At 40.7% G+C, this 19,514-nt stretch overlaps 3 protein-coding genes across 4 annotated transcripts in view; 1 reads left to right on the forward strand and 2 right to left on the reverse strand.

Annotated features, from left to right (window-relative positions):
- Positions 1-3,780, forward strand: part of LOC306740073 (myomegalin-like) — a 36,938-nt gene extending 33,158 nt beyond the window's left edge. For both annotated transcript variants that reach the window (XM_079222183.1, XM_079222184.1), the window contains one exon: positions 839-3,780. In XM_079222183.1, coding sequence (XP_079078309.1) covers positions 839-969 — 131 coding nt within the window. In that variant the 3' untranslated portion in view covers positions 970-3,780. The remainder of the gene's footprint in view (positions 1-838) is intronic.
- Positions 3,781-4,461: 681 nt separating this feature from the next.
- On the reverse strand, positions 4,462-8,716 carry prkab2 (protein kinase, AMP-activated, beta 2 non-catalytic subunit; the record flags this gene model as incomplete). The annotated part of the gene is made up of 7 exons (XM_079222919.1): positions 4,462-6,238; positions 7,134-7,202; positions 7,330-7,463; positions 7,574-7,688; positions 7,988-8,081; positions 8,241-8,392; positions 8,558-8,716. The coding sequence occupies 7 exons, from the start codon at positions 8,714-8,716 to the stop codon at positions 6,161-6,163; spliced, it is 801 nt and encodes a 266-aa protein (XP_079079045.1). The 3' UTR covers positions 4,462-6,160.
- A 2,633-nt stretch (positions 8,717-11,349) lies between these two features.
- Positions 11,350-17,077, reverse strand: LOC306746568 (mitochondrial adenyl nucleotide antiporter SLC25A24-like). The gene is made up of 10 exons (XM_079229498.1): positions 16,826-17,077; positions 16,548-16,674; positions 16,308-16,395; positions 16,061-16,172; positions 14,778-14,936; positions 14,417-14,569; positions 14,200-14,307; positions 13,526-13,693; positions 13,195-13,345; positions 11,350-12,271 (listed from the first exon to the last, which is right to left on the reverse strand). Exons 1-10 carry the CDS (start codon positions 16,994-16,996, stop codon positions 12,090-12,092), a joined length of 1,419 nt encoding a protein of 472 aa, XP_079085624.1. The 5' UTR covers positions 16,997-17,077; the 3' UTR covers positions 11,350-12,089.
- Between the last annotated feature and the right edge of the window lie 2,437 nt (positions 17,078-19,514).

A 19,514-nucleotide genomic window follows, 5' to 3' on the forward strand; every position in this document is an offset into this window, starting at 1 on the left:
CACCTCACACAGTGATCCTAAAAATCCCCCTTCAACTACTCAGCTATTGGAAATAACAGTTTACAGTTAAAGGCCACGAGCTGTTCCTGAATCCACAACTCTGAAATCAAATTGCACACACACTAACCCGCCACTGCACTAAAGTGTTGTTTACTTCTACATGTCCCCTGTATTAAAGTTGAGTCTAGTCATTGCTTTAGAGTCCCCCCACCCACACACACATAATTATCACCAAAATAACTGCACGTTGCATAGTTTCTATTCTCTGTGCTTGCTGTCACAGTATCGCTAACTGATGTACACAGAAACACATGTGACAGTTTCTAATAAAAGGTTTGACTGCTGCCCTTTAATGTTAGGGTTGAATAGTCATAAAAACCTTGACGAGGCGATGGACACCACTCTCATGGTTGTACACTAAATACGAAGCTACTGTCAGGAGACATTAGCTTAGCATTGCATTACAACTAGAATGGTGGAACCACTAGCCTGGCTCTGTCTGAAGGTAACAACATCTACATACCTACACCTATGAAGCTCACTAATTAACACTAATTAGCATAGATTTCAGAATTACTGCAGCCAGTGAAAGAAATAATTGAGCTCATAATTGGTAGCTGGATTTTTTACTCTTAGACAGAGCAGGCTAGCCGTTTCTTTAGGCTAACAGTCTCCTTTTGACCTTCTCATCGAACTCTCTGCAAGAAAGTATTTGCCAACATGTTTAACTATTCCTTCAACATTTCACCTGGCCAGAGGTTTGTCAGTTGTATCTGCCTATATGAGGATTGGTGAATAATAACGTACTAGTGTTTTCTCCTTTTGTCCCTAAACCCAGTTGAGGACCCTGGAGGTGCTTCCAGGGAGCGGCCTGCTGATCGCAGTTTCCTGAAGACCAGCAGTGCTTCCGGAGCTGCAGCCAATCAACGTCCAGCAGCGAGGAAGCGCAGCAGCCAATGCCTGCTTTAGACTTTAAAAGAACCAGCCTCAATGCTACCACCTCTGGCCTCTAACCTATATGCTGAAACAGCCCCCCTCCTTCCAGCCCCCCACACCAGCCTTTCTTGTCCCACCCAACCACCCCAGCCTCAGTCCAGCCATGAGAGTGCTTCCATCCGTCCCTTCTCCAGGAAATATGTGCGCAGTATGATCTGCCCCTTGAGCCTTTCTGTCACTCTCTACCCCCTCCCACCACATGTATTCTTGTCTTTGAGTGATACAGTCGGCAGAATGCCTCATCGTGTGTTCGTGTGAGTGAAGAAGGTGTTTGAAATGTGCCTCTGGTGGTTTCCGTGAAGTGCGTCCTACTGACGGAGCTGGTTGAGGATGCTCCCAGACAGTGTGTGTGTTCTCAATCTGGTTTCAGTAAAGGCCTTTTGGCTTTTTTGGTTGTATTATAGAAACTTTCAGGACAATTATATCAGCTTAAGAGATTTTGAAAAAAGTAAATTTACAAGGGAGGATTTAGAGATTTTGAAAAATTAACCATAGACTTGAGAGAACTTAACTTTCGAGTTAAAATCTAAGCGTTTCTATTGTACACCCCCTGATCTCTGTCTAAGAGCATCCTCTTTTGAGAGCCAGACAGCCTGCGGACGGAATAGATGTTCATGCATGTTTAACCGTGGCTTGAGAGAGGTCACTCAGTGTGATCGAAAAACAGCTCACTCAAAGACAAGTCATCCTAACTTTGACTGCCACATAATTGCAAGTCTACTTCTTGTGGTACTTTTATCAACAAGGACTCTTTTTTTTTTTTGCAAATGCAATGCAAAAAACAATGACACCCACGATGTATTACTACAAGCAGTGGAGGAATGTAGAGGACGTAGACGATCACTGCTAAGTAGTCGTGTACTAGTTGTATTTGTGGAGGAAGCTCATGAAAGCTTTGTCAGACATCAGCCAAGGGATATAAAAAGCAGAACAAAAGCCAGAGAAAGTTTCCATTTTAGTCACAAGCCTCCTCTTTTAGGGTCCTAGCGGTGCTTTTCTTGGCACCTATACCTACAAAATTTGAAGTACTGATTAAGTCAAAAATAGGAAAGTACGGTAAATTTAATGCTCCAAAAAAATCTGGTTGGTTGGGATTTCTGAGCAGGATGTACACAAGAATAAGTAAAAACATTTTTTAAAAGAGGTTCAAGTGCTCAAATGGAACCAGACTAAACACGCGTATTCAAGCTCCTCTATAGGAGTTCTCAAAAGAGCATGTGCAATAATGATGTTTCTTGAATGATAATGCTGCACCGGGTTATTTTTTCTTTGCTTGACACTGGATTATTAGTCACTCACAACTTTAGGACACGATTAGTGTTACGATTGTACTTTTTCCCAGACTGTTGAAGCATGACAGAGATTGTAAAATCTAAGCTATGAACAGTGGATTGCCAATACTTGCCAAAGTTTGAACTTTGAACTCTTCACTTCACTTCACTTTGACTTGCCTTATCCATGCGAATGACAAACCCAGGTCGGATCAGACCGGAGAGATACTGAGTTGACTTTATACCGAGGGCCTGCAGAACCACAGAGACGGTAACCGTTAGACAGCTGGTTCAATATATTTTGAATTGTGCAACCGAAATGAGATCCTTTTTTGGACCAAAACTTAACAGAGTGGATTTTTCCCACTTGGCCATATGCTATTGTCTTTATGTTATTTCTCTTGGTTCAGTCCGTCTTTGCATTCCCATGGCAATGGCAATATAGGTTATCAAGTTCTTATAGATGATGCAAACTTTGGCAGGCTACTGGTGGGATCTTTGATTCCTTTATTCATCCACTTATAACAGTTCAAATTTAGTTTGATGAGTTCTTGCTGTACATTTGCCATGTTATGCTGTAAATAACCTGCTTTTTCTGAATGAACTTTTGAGTGAGTTTGTGTGTGAGAGCATGTGTGTGCCTGTGTGTGCGTGGGTGTGTGTGTGTGTGTGTGTGTTTGAAAAAACATCCAACATTTGCTTTTTGCAAAGTTGATTTTCTGGGTAGCTGTGCAATAGCTTTTGATGTTTTATTTTGATGTTAAACATCATTGTAATATGAGTATGATTGCTGCATTCACTTCCTGCAATGTATGATTTATATGTCACTTTGAATCAATTAGTCACATGAAATCACAAACTATGCCTTCATGATATCTATAAGTCACTGATCCCAATACCATCCACCTATAACAAAGCTCTGATTAATGTTGCTTCGCTTGCCTTTTAAATTTATTAGCTTGAGAGCTTCTTCAATCTGCTCTCAGTGGTTGAATTGGCCTTATAGCGCTCATACCTGAGATCTGCCAAAATTAGGTTTTATTTGCGCTCGAATCTAAGACAAAGAACAAGACAAAGGTTGGCATGTATTTCAATAGAGATAAAAAAGTTTGATATTTCCTTTTGAAATTTAAGAAGTTAAAAGGGAAAAGTTTTGAAGAATTGTCTGTCAAAGAAAAAGCCAATGGTTGGAAAGATTATGAAACGTTGGATCCACAAAACACCTTGTTAGAGCGTAAACAAAGCCTTTTTGCTATTAAGAAGGGAATCAAACGGCAGTTTGAAACAATGCAGTGTTGGTCTTGAGTTTGGTATGTATATAGTGCTATTTGATTGGTGCAGCCTTTATGTGATAGGAAAGCAGTTTTTTCTGAGTTTGTGCATAATGAACTAGAAAGCCGATGCAGGACTCATATGGATCCTGTCTCTGATGACAGTTAACAGTGTGCTGTGTGGGCAAAAGTATTATCAGTGAACGATTTGAGAACGGATGAATAAAACACTTTAAAGCTTGTGTGGTTTACTTTTGTTGAATTTGTATTCTATCGTTTGTTTTATATTTGGATCCCCATTAGCTTCAGCCTGTGCTGTTGCTTGAAGATACAAGTTTGTGCCTTTGTTCATTCAAGTGTCTTAACTTCAGGTTGTTTCACATCTGGCCACACCCAAGAGTGATGATGTCACAGTAACTGACAGACAGAAATGCACAGAGACCATACATGTGCCTTTGTCACAGAATAGAGACAATATGCTTGTTCCAGCTTTCTAAAGAGACAATTTAAATATTGTTTCTCCAGGACCAGAGTATAAAAATTCACAAAATAGGCTCGTTCGAGATGAACTGCGACTCACCTGGAAATTGAACGAGATCAGGCAGCAGCAAAAACAAAACATGTTTTTTGTTGTCAAAGCAAAGAGACAATCAGCTCTTGGCACAGCAAGGCATTTCCTATCATGCCCTGGGTCTTACAGTCTGGAGCGCAAATGCGTGAGGTTATCGTTGCCTAAGTGTGCATGACATCAGAGCCACACAGCCTTATGTCGGACAAAACATACAAGCACCAAGGCAAAAATGTATAGTGTCGAAGGTTCATGGATTTAATAGACAAATGTAAAATTAACAAATATATTTGACATTTGTTTAAAGAACACACAACTTTCATACAGACAAAAAAATGACAAGGGCAGGAATTGGGACCAGCGTGTCCGCTCTTTATTTGTAAAGAAGTAAAACCGTGTCCAGAGAATCACCACACTGGTTCTGCAAAGCATTGCAAAACATTCATGAAATGGTTGTAAAGTTCAAGTTTGGGGTTTTAGCCTTAAAACACCATGCAGCCTTGGCGCTTGTCCTCAATATCTTTTCATATCAGCCTTAAAAACTCTTTGGACAAAACTTTATGGCTTGGCTCAACATTCACAAAATACTTTCAGAGCGTCTAGCTGAACACCAACATGAGTTATGTCTATTAGTCTGCGTCCACATTGATTTACACTGTATCTGTAGGTGCAGACTATTAAACAGCACGACTAGACAAAAGTAAATTCAAATGACATACCTCAAAATACAGAATATCTTTAAAGGCGATACTGTAAAGAACACAAGTGAGCAAACATTGTACAACCTTTAAATTCATGGCAGCTAGCTCTCCTCATCGGCCTGTAAATTCATCTGAATGTGGTCGATCTGCTTCCAAAGTCAGTAAATCCTCACAAGTTGAGGATTCCACACATGCAAAGCAAAACAATTGAAACTGTTTAGGTGTACACGCCTCTGTGTATGACTGTACGTGGAACAGATACATACAGGGCATTCCTATTTGATAATACAGATGCACACAAAAAGCACTGCAAGGTCATTATATCTAAAGAAGAAAAATCCAGAGAAGCTACAGTACAGTAAGAGTTGCCTGCTGTGTAGTTAAAAGCTTATATCAACACTCCTGTTCTCAGGATGCTAAAGTGCTCACAAAATGTCAAGATAAAGGCAACAGCAGGACTAAACAGATCTTTGACCTCCCTTCCCCATCTGGAAAGTGGGCTTTTCCTGTTGAAACGGACAAGTAGTCCATCTACAGTGACAAATAATGGTAGTTTAGTTCATGGAATAGATTCCATGATAGCTGAACTGTGAGAAATTAAATAATATATGTAATACATACAGACAAATATAATGTTGTACGCTGCTGCCCTCTCATCCTGTTCTTGTTAATTAGGTTTGTGAGTATGTTGAGTTAAGTTCTCTTTACAGCCTTGTTATTGCACTTCATGTTCAACCAATGCCAAGTCGGCTGCTCTCTTCAGCATCGAGACCATTCTGTTCTACATGCACTTTCCATAAATACAATATATTATATTATATAATATAGTCAGGTCAATTAGTTCAAAACGTAATTCAAATCAGTTCACCGAGAATATGACGACACAACACTTTAAAATCAAACTGTTGATCCACACCAAGACCACTCAAAACCCCTCACTTAAGGGGAACATCCTTAAAATGACCATTACAGAAACTTATCCTTCACAGATCAACCTTTTCCTCATTTTACACACCAACATGCATATATTCACAAGGTGCAGGAAACACTCAAATACACAGTTATTTAGTCAGTCTCAGTGATCTGTCTGTAGATGTCACAGGTAAGAGGCCACAGTATGGTTTTCCTCTCTCTCCAACACTCTTTGCTACTTTTGTTCAGAGCCCTTTGTAGACAGAAGTACAGCCTTTAAAAAAAACAAGCTGAAGTCGTAGCCACTGGCCTTTGACTCGCCTGTAAACTTGTTTCAGTGCAAGATTTGGCTAAATAGGATGATACCAAAAAAAAATTAAAATCCAGAAAAATAGAAACATGCTGCTCTCTAAATGCACTGTTGAGCTCCCAAGTTGTGGTTCAGATCGGCTTATAAAGCAGGGAGGTGACATATTTCTTCTTGTATCTGTGAGTAGCACTCAGCACCATTACTCCATCCTACACAACACAACAGACAGGTAATCGGCCATTAGAGAGATCCAAACCCAAAGCGCAAATAAACATGAGATGCTTGTATTTGTGAAACTGCCAACCGGTCCACACAGCACGACAGAATTGATTTCTGTCGTGCTGATTTTTAATAATCATGAAAACCTTTATCTATTAAGCTCTAAAAAGGTGTCTGACTGTAATACTAGCATATTTAGTACAACTATCCTGTACACAAATGTGTTTGCTTTAAAAGGTTCTCTAGGATATTCAGAGCATTAACATAGCAACAAACAACTATTTGCTATGTAAAGATATAGTGAGGTAATGTCTACCTTTACAGAGAATAAGGTCGCTCTACCCCTGTGTGTGTTGTAATCCGAGCTTCTCTTTGCTTTGTTGACAAAGCTGGGTCGGCCACATGTGCCTTTGAGTGCATGTGAGCGTGCTCTACTAGTTAGCTCAAGGACGTAGCACCTACCCTCTAGTTGCCCCTCAGAAACATTGCAAACTGTCAACACTGTTGTTGTTGTTTGCATATTAGCAACCTTAGCTACAAGATGCCAGCTCAGGCGTCACCATGTTGAGAGCCATGTGGAGGCAATAGATATGCTCTGCATTTCATAGTGAGCACCCTCAGTAACAAGAGAAGTTATGCAGGGTTATGTCTTTTTGATTGTGTGTCAGTAATAGACTTTGACATTTAAAGTTTGTTGTAGAATTTTGCTGTGTAAATACTTTCAGAGACACTCAAGTTCAGAGGCAATTGTTTCATGTTAAGAAAGTCAAACTTTTATCAAATTAGTCTAGATCTCAGAATTTGGCAAAACGTGTGTATTTCCTGTGGTGCCAGTAGCATTTGGAAACATTCGAGGAGTGTTGCAGGTGTTGCCAGGGAACCTACCTTAATTGAGAGGGCGTAAAGGTGGTTTAGCATTACATGGTTGGGTTCAGGCAGAAGGGCAGGGTCACACTGCCGAGATAGAGGAAGAGGAAAACTTACAAACCACAAAGAAACTTGTAAACAACAACAAAGACAAATCAAGGTCTGAAGAAATTCTAGAGTTAAATCGGGATCGTAGACGGATGGAGACACTGACGGATATATTGGTGTCCTTGTTGAGTATAACTTGGAGGAGGTGAGGAGGGAGTATAGGTGGGGCTTTGAAATGCTCCTCAGGCCTGAAGCTGTACTGCTCTTGCCCATATGGACCTGGAGGGGAGCTAGACAGATCTGCAACCATAAAAAAAAAAAAACACTGCTGACAGGGTTTCAAGGCTTGATTAAACTTTCCATGGCAAAATACCTTGGTCTAATTTTTATCTGTGTTTACTGTTGCTGACCTGATGTGTCTGAGCACTCCAGTGAGTCAACATGCAGGGCGTCAAACACCTCAAAGTCTGACTTCTTCACCTGGATCAGGTTGTTGATGGTGCCAAGTTGACTGGTTACAACCGTCTGCAAAAGAGAAATGTTCCAAAGAATGAATATAACTTATTTATAACACTGCACACAATTCCTGGAATTTCTGTAAGGCTTTAATAGTGATGATGGCAGCCACTGTAATGGATGAATAGTTCTTCTGTGGTTTCACCAAAATGACTTAATTTCCATAGGATGTACCTGTCCTTTCATGTATATAATTTCAGAGGTCAGTGTAACCATTGTGCCAAAAATCGTGAAAGAGTCTGAACTATTTGCTATTAAGGAAACACTTTCAATAACACAACAATAAAATTAAAATCACACTTATGTACCTCTGAGGAATCATGGACCCACTGTCCGTCTACAAAAAACTTGTACTGGTGCTCTCCCTCTGGCAGGTCCAGGATTGCTACAAAGTCATTATGGCTTTGAAGAAAACAAAAGAAAGAGTATGAGTGCAATACCGGTCGTTACTCTCTACAACTGGCACATGAGGTTGGAGCTACGATGGAGAAGCTCAGAAAATTTCCATTGGATCCCTACGAGACCATAAGAGTGAGAATGTACTGACATGTTGAGTATTACCTCTTATTTAGTGGTATCTTTGTGCTCCAGTTATTAAAGGAACCAGCTATGAAGACCTCCTTTCCCCCTCCAGCCCAGCGGATGACTGTGGGTCGAGCCTGAGGACCAGTTTTCACCTGGTCACCCAGATCTGATTCTTTCTCTCCTAACGCCTAAAAGCAATTCATTCATTGATATCTCAACTAAAAAATATATTTATTTTTTAAAATCATATCTAACAAATGATATATAAATCTGAAAGGTATTCCTGCGCAACAAACAACACACTGTAAAAAAAAAAAAATCTAGATTTCTGTTTCTGTATTTTCCAGTAGTACCTTCGACTCTGTCCCATGGGTGTTGAAGATGTTGGGGTCGTCTGTGCTGTCAACCATCTTGCTGCTGGGTTCTTGGTCTTTGTGACTGCCGCTGCTGTCTGAGCGGTGGGCCTTGGCTCCATGCCGATCTATAGACACTCTGTCACTCGTGTTGCCCATGATGCCTGGCTGTTTACGGTGCTACTGGAAAGAAAACACAACTTCTTCTATGTTTGGGAACAAACCATAGACTAAATGACTTTATTGCAATTTAGCCATTCAGAAACTAAATGAGTCAGTACTGAACAACATAATAGTTAGTGTTGACTTCATGCCCTTTCATAAGGTCTGTAAATATGATAAGAAGCAACTACAACCGGAACAAACTCACTAAGGAATCTTAATAATGCAGTAATCTGATGAACCCAAAGAGTTATTGTTGCTTTCATGTCAAACCAATGCCATCACTGCAAAACCGCAACATACCATTGACCACAGATTACAAATGAAATGACAATATGTGTATGACATGAATTATTGTGAATACTAGCCATAGACTAGTCCCAGTGCATCATTTATCCCAGATTTCAGTGGCCTTCATGGACCTTGCACAGATTCCTCCAACCTGTACCCACTTGAAGACAGATTTGCAGCTCAATATGGTGAAGGGGTTTGGAGGCTAATTCATTTGGAGTTTGTAATGGCTTCTTTAGCAAGATCAGTATCCTTCTGTCTGCCTTCCTAGCATATGATTCTGCCACTCTTAAATTTGTCTTTTAAATGATATGTTGGATGAAACAGTCATCTTGGCCAGGGCTCCCTTCGAAAATATTTGTTTTGTCATCTCAATGGGATTTACAAAATAGTTAAAAGGTATAATAATACATTATGACAATGTAATAAATAAAAAAAAGTCAGACACAAACTGGGGCAAGCCACATAACAATGTTACAGCAGAAAGTACAAACTATAAATGTGACTTGTGGCTGATTTAAAATGGTAAGCACCTTCTGGAGACACGCTTTGAATGACAGACATGAGCCGCAGGCTACTTCTCCCATAATCCCATGTCTGGAAAGGCTCAGGCTTACCGGCCAGACGGCTCCAGACACAACCAAGTAACGTCAACTGTGGACCTGGCCCCCTGACGGGAACCGGGTAACGGGGACGTCCATTAACGCCCACTAGCTAGTTACCTCACGAGCAACAAGTTTTAACTCCCCAAATTAAATTCAGGAGACGATGTCGCCATTAACTGAGAGCAGTGAGCACGCGTAGCTGGCTTGTTGTGACCGACCAAAGTGTTGCTCGTGGTAGTTCAGCTGTGAGAACATGTTTAGCTTCCGGTCGGCTAGCTGCTAGCTGCTAGCTGTCACCTTCTCACAACGAGTGTAGAGCGCCGTTTATCTTGTCTACGACGTCAGTGGCGACTATTGCAACGTTAGAAACGACAAAACAAATGAACTCACCGAAAGCAGCTGAAGTTAGCTAATGTAGTTTATTTTCAGCGGAGCGCCAACCTCCTTCCAACAGCTGGAGCAGGTGGTGCCCGAAACTACAGTGAGCGACGAGGACAAACTTAATGAGACCGTTTATTCAGAAATGGGCTTCCAGAGGGAGGGATGATGAAATTGACAGACATCATATTATGCACTTTACTTTGTGCAGAATTATAATCTGACATGGTATTGTTTCAATCACCTGCATTCAAGCAGCAGATCACTTTGGGATCTGGACTTTGGGGTCTCATGTGGCGTCCCAGTGGGCTGATATGTCCATGGTCTTTTGTTCTGTCTGAATTATTTTTTTTAGTAATAATAATAATTAATAACAAAAGGTCAATACAGTAACCCAGGTAGCTTCCTTTGTGACAGGGGGGGGGCTATAATATAAATCTATAGTATTGTAACCTGCACACGGTGAGAACGAGTCCTTCCTAGAATAATTTGATCAGCTTTATTTATTTGATTATCAACCTTGTTTGGTGGTATTCTTTTACATAAAACTACTGTATCTTCAATAATTCTCCAGATGTCTTTTGTGTAACGAATGAACGCCAATTCAAACGACTGTTCAAACTTGAGATGGACAAAATATTCGATGAAAAAGCCGCAGCCCAAATCACAGACAAAGATGAAGGAATCATTTTCTTGGTCTTAGTTATTCTACTTAGTCTGTATATTGCCTGCTTTGTTACAATAATATCTCTGACCTCTACTGCTGCCCATTTACCTTATGTTTGGCTCATTTGTATTAGACCAGCTAGTATCCATTAGAAACACACAAACACGGGATGATTAAAGAAAAAGCACAGAAGTCTAAAATACTAGTATGGTCTAGTTTACTTGTATTCTAAGCTAAATTGTTAGTTGAGCATGAAAATGTGTCCATGTGTTTTGTATTTTATTAGCCACTAGGTGGGGCTGTTAACACACTTCAGTCCCCACCCCGAAGAAGTGAACTTTACGCCACTAAGCCATTTGTTCACAAGTAACTTCAGCCTTCCAGGAAATACTATCTTAAACTTCAAAGAGAAGTTTCCACATGTTCAGGCTAAACATTATCAAATCAAGACCCGTTTTCGTTTCTCAAAATACACATTCAATTAACATATAATAAAAACAATAGGCTGTGTGGAAGAACAAGTCACACAATGTTAAAGGGAACAGTATCCGCTTGTGAGAGTGTGTTTGGTTGTGAAGCTCTTGCTGTGATAAAATGAGAAGTGAAACAAGACAAAAACACGCTCTTTGCAAGTCCAATGACCAGTTATTACTGTTTTAAAGAGTTACTATCTTACATAGTAGCAACCATCAGCAAAAACTAGTAAATAATCATAACTAAAAACATAGATATAAATATATATACACAGTACATAAATGCAGTCTATATACGTAGCAAAAAACACATCTGTGATGTCAGACAGTTCACATTAAGTGGCTGTAAGGCACATTATCAAATAACACAGAATTTGTGATTTTCACGTTGCACAAGACACATTTGTCTTCATGCAAACAGTACTCCAGTGTTAACAAGTTATTGATTTCTCAAGGCCAGTTATTTTTAGCTGGCAGCTGCCAACTAATGTCACTCTAGTTGTTTACAACTTAAACTATCTCTAAAGGGTGTTGACTTCAACATTTAAACTGTAGTGTTGTTTTACTTTGAAATAACTTTTTCCAGCTTTTACGAAACAAAATATTTCTTTAGGAACCAAAAAAACCAGTATGATCCATTGAGTATCCATTGTATTATGTTTTCTAGTTTTTATGTATGTATTTAGTACAGTACTATCTTCATGCCAAATCTTATTTTGGACAGTGTACATATTTTGTGAGATAGAAATTAAAGCATGCTCAGCAGGAACGATAAATGCTTCAGCTACACACAGACGACCCTAAGAGGGTAACAAACAGTTTTCCATCCACTGAACTTCTTTGCCAGCTGGTGGAAGTCATGCTCTGTATGTTTGATGTCTGTCTGTTTTCTTGGGAGTTATTTCAAGCATTTTCAAGTCTGACAAATAAATGTTCTTTTTCATTTGCTTGCAGCATCATTTGGAAATTCCTAGGCCGGTCTTCATGTATTCGTAAACCACATAGCTAATGCTGACAGCAGGAATGACTTTCATGAAGTTTGGCAGGATGCCCCGGTAGAGTCCGAAAAAGCCGTCTTTGGCTACGATCTTCTTCATCAGACTGCTCATGGAGGACTGGTCTGATGCATCCAGAGACGCTGGAGAGAAAAAGGAAGTTAGAGGGGCTGTTTAACATCTGAAAGTGAGCTTTTTACTCTTGTATTGTATGCCAAAGGAGGCCCTTCTCCATTACAGCCCATCCATCCATCCATCCATTATCAGCCGCTTATAACCCGGGGTCGGGTCGCGGTGGCAGCAGGTTCAGCAGGCCGACCCAGGCTTCCCTCTCACCCGCAACACTTTCCAGCTCATTCTGGGGGATCCCGAGGCGTTCCAAGGCCAGCCGGGAGATATAATCCCTCCAGCGTGTCCTCGGTCTTCCCCGGGGTCTCCTACCAGTTGGACGTGCCTGGAAAACCTCTAATGGGAGGCGTCCAGGAGGCATCCTGACTAGATGCCCGAACCACCTCAGCTGACTCCTTTCGACACGAAGGAGCAGCGACTCGACTCCAAGCTCCCTCCTGATGTCCGAGCTCCTTACCCTATCTCTAAGGGTGAGCCCGGCCACCCTGCGGAGGAAGCTCATTTCGGCCGCTTGTATTCGAGATCTCGTTCTTTCGGTCACGACCCAGAGTTCGTGACCATAGGTGAGGGTTGGAACATAGACCGACCAGTAAATGGAGAGCTTCGCCTTCCGGCTCAGCTCCCTCTTCACCAGGACGGACCGGTACAGCGCCTGTTTTATTGCTGCAGCCGCACCGATCCGTCTGTCGATCTCCCGCTCCACCTTACCCTCACTCGTGAACAAGACCCCGAGATACTTGAACTCCTTCGCTTGGGGTAGGCAGTTTGCCATTACAGCCTACTTACTGTATTATGTTATGTACAGAAAATATTGGGCGCTATTACAGTTTTGTCACCACATACTGTACGTAAACATCTCACAGTATATTATGCACTATGTGACTGCGTACCATGACATTTTTGTCATCCTTGTTATCAAATGTCTGACTGCGTTTACCTTGTGCCTGCATCCGCGTGCGCACAAGCGCGAGTGGATAACTGGCCAGCTGGCCACAAGTACTAGACATGGTCCCGCAGGCCACCAACACCAGAACTCCAGGGTTGGCCGTGTCTTTGGCGTAGTGCGACAACCACGTGTTCTTCAGAGTCTGAGGCACAGGAGAGAGATGCATTAAACTATAGAACACAAGCATAAAACAAAAAATGTGTTTCTCTGATTTAGTGTTGCACTACAGTGCTGGGTGAACTGATTTATCGTGCATACAAATGAGTAAATTGAACTAAGTGGACACTGCTGGGAAATCTGAGGAAAGGAGCAGAATACATACCTCATAAACAGCGAGGTCTATACCAGCGTAGGGAATGATGCCCACTAGGTTTGGAATGTAGCCCTTGTAGAAAGCTTTGAGACCCTCCTTCCTCAGGATCTTCTTGGCACAATCAAACATTCCTAAATACTGGCCAGTTTTCCCCAGAGTCAGTCTGGTTTTTAATACCTTAGAGAGAAAGTACAAAAGAAGAAATACTGAGGAACATATTTTTTTGATTTATGTGGTATTTTCTAGTTTTGGGGAAAACATTCCAAAAAGCTGAACCAACACCCATATTACCATACGATTTAGTATGCCAAAAAAATATTGAGTATGTCCCAATACATAGTGAGTCAAAAGCAGCATGCCAAATGTCCAGAATGTCCTACAGCCTCTGGTCACATACAGTATTTTGCAGCATGCATGCCAGCATGCTTTTCTGGCTATTCTGACCTATAACCCTCTGCACAGCGGACGATACGTCACATTGACTGAGCCGAAAGAGCACAGACAGACTACCGCTCTAATGGCCGAAGCCACAATGACAGGCGGCAGCACATTCAAGAGGGTCAAAGTTCAAAGCGCACTGTTATGACGAAGTGGTATGTCTCAATTGCGAGCAACAGTACATACTTTCTAATGGCAGCTGCAGTACGTACAACAAAAATTAAAAACAATCAGTTGACCTTTACCTCCATTGGGTAGATGGCAGTCTGTGCTGTGGCCCCAGCCAGAGAGCCAGCCATGAACCTCTTGTGTGTCTCAATCGTCTTGCCTTCTGAGGATAACAACTTCTTAAACTACAGAACACATACAAATAGAGCCAAAATAAATGATGCACTTATTCCATATATTTGTAATGTTATAAAACTGTGATAAATACCATCAAATGTGTATTTTTGAGCTTACTTGTTCATATGCCATGAATTTGATTGCGGTCTCAGGTGCGATCTTTAAAACGTTGATCCCATTTCCCCTCCACAGTGAAGTTAGGCCTCCCTCCAGGATCATCTGCCTGAAGCCCCCTACCAGGCTTATCCGGTTGGTCTTAGAAGAATGAACCTGCAATACAAATATATATATATGTATGTATATATATATATATATATATATATATACATACATATATATACATATATATATATAAATATATATATATATATATATATACGATTTGCAGGTCAGTTTCATTCATAGCACACGTACGTGTCATAACTTGTCACCCAACGGGAAGAATAAATTTGTCCATTTGTTCTTTGATGTATTTCACCTGCATGAAGACTTTCATTCTGTCCAGAGGGGCAGTACCAGTGCGAGAGACGGCCCCCGCCACTGCACCTGCAGCAAGCTGCTTACACCAGACACCGGAGCTCTTCTCCTCCTCTGTGAATTCATCTGGAATGGCAAGACTGTCACCTATATCTAACACCTGGTGATTACATACATATATTTGATCAAACCACTTATATTTATGGACACTGGTCAAATTGAAGACTCGTCTGTCAGCATTATTGCTCCAGCTAGAGCTATAAGCAAACATTATTATTATTATTATTATTATTACCACACTGGCAGTGTTTGGCCATAACCAGTATATACTATAAATAAATACTATAAAATGTCTGACAGCAAAATGATTTATGCCTTTGAGATTGTATCTCTCTCAGGGAGGCACATGTCACATATAGTCGGTTTGTGTGGCTGTCAATGTGACAAAAAACACTTCACAAGCCTACAAGAACTTCTCCTTTTGAGGTCTATTTTCACAATGATGCAGCAACTGTTTTCTTTCCAAATTACCACTTGTGCACTGGAGAGAGAGCATTTACAAAACCTTGAACATAACATTGAAACCAGAACGTAAGAACATTCAAGGCATACGTTTCTTTTCTTGTATATTTCATACAACTTGTGCACAGAAAAGATCACACTGTTAGGGGAAGGAAAAGGAAATGCAGAACACTAACTATTTTCACAACAAACAATGAATTGACCTCTTTATCCTTTAGCTAGAACTACTTCATGAAATCATAATCACGGAGCTGACTGACTCTCTTGCGTTTTGCGAGCTTTAGCTGTTTCTGTTAAACATACCCAATTTTCTTCCAAAAGCATGAATATGTCTGTCACAAACATGGTGCAGTGGCAATTTGATGCAATTCTGCAGGGAAACACAGGGGCTTATGCAGCAAGTGATGTGTCCAGCAGTCACTCCGCTGGCACATCTATGGTATGAGAATGCAGTTTTTCCTGCTTTTGTTAAGACACAATAAATGTGCAGAGCGCTGTTTTGCTCATGATGGAGTGAATATCTTGACAACGACATTTTTGTTTGCACTAAGGGGTGGAGGAGCAAGCTGAAGTGGGCCAAAGTCTGCTGCGGTGACCTAATTATGGTCTAATCTTTCAAAGCTGCTGGCAAAATGCGGACTGTAGTGAAAAATCCATAACATCTCCCACAAGAGGACTAGATGTCATGTGATTAATTCCACTGCAGTCGCCTATCTCTGTATTTGTCTGCAAAAGGATGTGTTTGTGTGTGTATGCCTGTACCGAGGAGTGTTTCCAGTAGTGTATGATCTCTTCCAGGTTGTGAGCAGGGCAGAACAGGAAGTGTTCTCTCCACTCATTCCAGTCCACCATCATGGTCCCATCAATGTCCATACTAAGCAAACACACAGACACCTGTTAACCCATGATCTATGGTTATAATAAGCACACTACTGACCATATAACGCTTTCAGACACTCTAACACTCTAAACAGAAACATGTCACAGCTGGTAGAAGTGGAGGCCAAACCTCTGTAATATTTTCAGGGCATTCTCTCTGCTGACATCCATGCCCAGCTCTGCGAGGGACTGCTGGATCTCCGAGGCATCAATGCGCCCTGACGCAACACACAAACTCTACTCAGATATGCTGCAGTATAAACAGAGGATGTGTAGTCCTGTAAACATCCTCTGGCATGTGCCATAACTGCCCGTGCCAAGTATTGTGATAGCGAGGCTGCTCCTGGAAGCCGCGTCACTCGTCTCCTACCGTCGTTGTTTCGGTCCAGACTCTTGAACGTCAGCCGCAGCTTCTTCTCGTGCTCCTTTAGATATTTGCTGAACTCGTTGAAGTCGAGGCTCCCATCTTTGTTCTGGTCACCAGACGACACGATTTTCTGCAAAGGGGATTCACAAGTGGTTCATTTCATTTGCCTTCCAGTGGTATCAGGGCGAGTCACACACACAGACACAAAGTCACACTACTGATGCATTCTTTGCTAGCACTGAAACTCCCTATGGGCCCCCAATGGCCCCTGGGGGTTTTACCTGTGCGGCACCCTGGCGAAAAATGCCCATTGCCTTGAGGCCCGCGCGTAATTCAGCGACGTCCACCTTCCCATCATTATTGGTATCAAGCCTCTCAAACAAGTCCTGGTATGACCGCTTGCTGTCGGCATCCCAGCACCGGGCATTTGATAGTAAAAACGTCCGATACATTGTAGTGGTGAGGTGGAAGCAGCAGTCGAGAGAGGAGTCGCCCTGCAGTCAGGACCGGATTAGGAATCCATATCCATTTGGAAAAGCAAGCATAAACACTGCGAAAATCCAGATGCGGGCTCGGCGTTTGCGATGAAAAATAGGCTACTTTAATATTTTTGCAGACTATCATGTGCAGCGGTGTCCCCAGTAACGTTTCAGGCGAACTGCAGTTATCGAGGGCGGAGCAATGAAGGCTACGTAGCCACTCGACGTTTTCTACGGAAGAGCAGGAAACATGGTAAAATGGAAAAGTGGTGAAATAAATAACCCCCGGATTAACGGTGTGCATAATCCGGTTAATACATCTGGTGAATTTCCCCATCTGTCTATGTTTGCCCTTGCTCCGTGTAATATGCCATGGTGTATTATATTTATATTGGAAATGTAATCTCTTCGTCTAGCACGACGCAACAGTGGAGGAAATTACACATAGTGTAGTTTTCCCTGCAGCGCGGTATCGCTGGTCGCCACTAGAGGGCGGGGTTTCACCGCACAAAAGGTGGTGCACACAGGGAAAGGGGTCACGTCTCTGTGCCCCTCAACACATCTGACTGTTTTATTTCACTTTTTACTTAACAACAATTGTTGTTGGTACTACTGACTGTCTGTTTATTCAGCTCGGTAGACAATCTTGGGAGCCTGCAGTAGTTGAGCAGAATATGTTTAAGCCTTGAATTACTCATTACTCAAGTCCCATACGTTTAATTACATATTTTAGCCTCTTCTAGTTAGTGTAATGTAGTAGTAATGTACTACTCTAGTGGATTACATTTTTCGTCTTTCCATCTCTGCTTCTAACCTCAATCCATTACTACTGCTACTACATTTCCAATTAAGATTTTAAATGCAAAACATATGCACAGTTTTTAACTGTAAGAATGATTTGTTACAAGTAAAAATCTTGCATTAAAAAGTATAATTCAGTAAAGGTTTGTTAATATAATCAGAAACATTTCAATCCTAATAAAAGTAAAAGTAGGCCTACTCAAAGCAGAACAATTTTCTTTGTGCACTATTATACTATTAAATATCATATACAAACGTTATTATTACTCATGCATTAATTTAACAAAATTATTTTACTGTTGTAGTTGATTGTGGTCGAGCTAATTTGAACTATTTGGTTTAGGACTGCAATTAATTATAATTTCTTTGATTACAGATTAATCTGCTGATTATTTTCTTGAATAATTGATCGCTTTAGTGTATTGTAAAAAAAAAAAATAACCCTGTACCAATTACTCAGAGCCCAAGTGACATTTTTGCAATGCTTGTTTTGTCCAACCAATAGTCCAATCCTCAAAATGATTCCAAATAAATTGAAGTAAGTAAAAATAATTTAAAGACAAAGCAGCAAATTTAAGAAGCTGGAATCATAAAATGTAACTGCATGACCCATTTTTCTGTCAATCGACTAATTGATTAATTGACTAATTGTTTAAGATCTACTTGCATTTAGATTTAGAACAAAACATCGTATTTTACAAGCTCATATGTGTTTGTATGAAAATATATGAATTTGCTATATTAAATGCAGTGAAATAAAAACAATATTTCCTCTAAATGTATTGAAGTAGCAGTATAAAGTGACATGAAAAGAAAATACTCAAGTGAAGTGCCTCAGATGTATACTTGAGTAAATGTAGTGACATTCCACCTCTATGCATTGTTATGAATTAAACTACCTATAGTATTGTGGTTCTCAACCTTTTTTCAGTGATACACCCCCTGTGAAATATTTTTACAACCAAGTAACCCATAACCAAAAATATGTAATACACAGTGTTGTGCCATGTCTGATTTAATATAGAATATATACAACTCTGTATGAACTTACACTTATATTTTATTGAATATTTATTAAGTAACTATTTTTAAAGAATGTTTGTGTGAATGGATGCTAATTTTAAATATATATATTTTTTTATCTCATGTACCACCAGGGGTACACGACACATACCCTCATTTGAGAACCAAGCCCACTTCGACCAGCAACACCATTAACATGTTGCTAATATGTTAGTCAGCAACCCAATAGTATGTGTATATAACAGTCCTATAATACTCATTATACTGGTGATACTTTTCTACTTCTAAAAAAACAATTGAAGACAATTGTAGTTTTGCTACTGTCACTAATCAATGATCTTCATACTTCTTCAACCACTTCATACTTCTTCAACCAAAACATGTACACATAATCAATAATCAATAACCTGAGCTGTATACCAACTATTAGTACATTTAAGGCCTATTAATTTCGGCTGTGGAAATCCCGTCCACCTATGACACTTTTGATTTAACTTTGAGCCATATGATGAGAGCTGTCATGTGCTTATTTAGCATTTTGTTTCGCTGTGACGTGCCTGCTGAATGAAACATATTGTCTTTCTGTTTCCCCACTTCTCCTTTGCACCGTGCCGTGCAGTGATGTCACTTCAGAGCATCCACTCTGAATGCCGTGACCTCTGTGTGG

Source organism: Taurulus bubalis, assembly GCF_910589615.1.
Source record: "Taurulus bubalis genome assembly, chromosome: 1".
Taxonomy (NCBI): Eukaryota; Metazoa; Chordata; class Actinopteri; order Perciformes; family Cottidae; genus Taurulus; species Taurulus bubalis.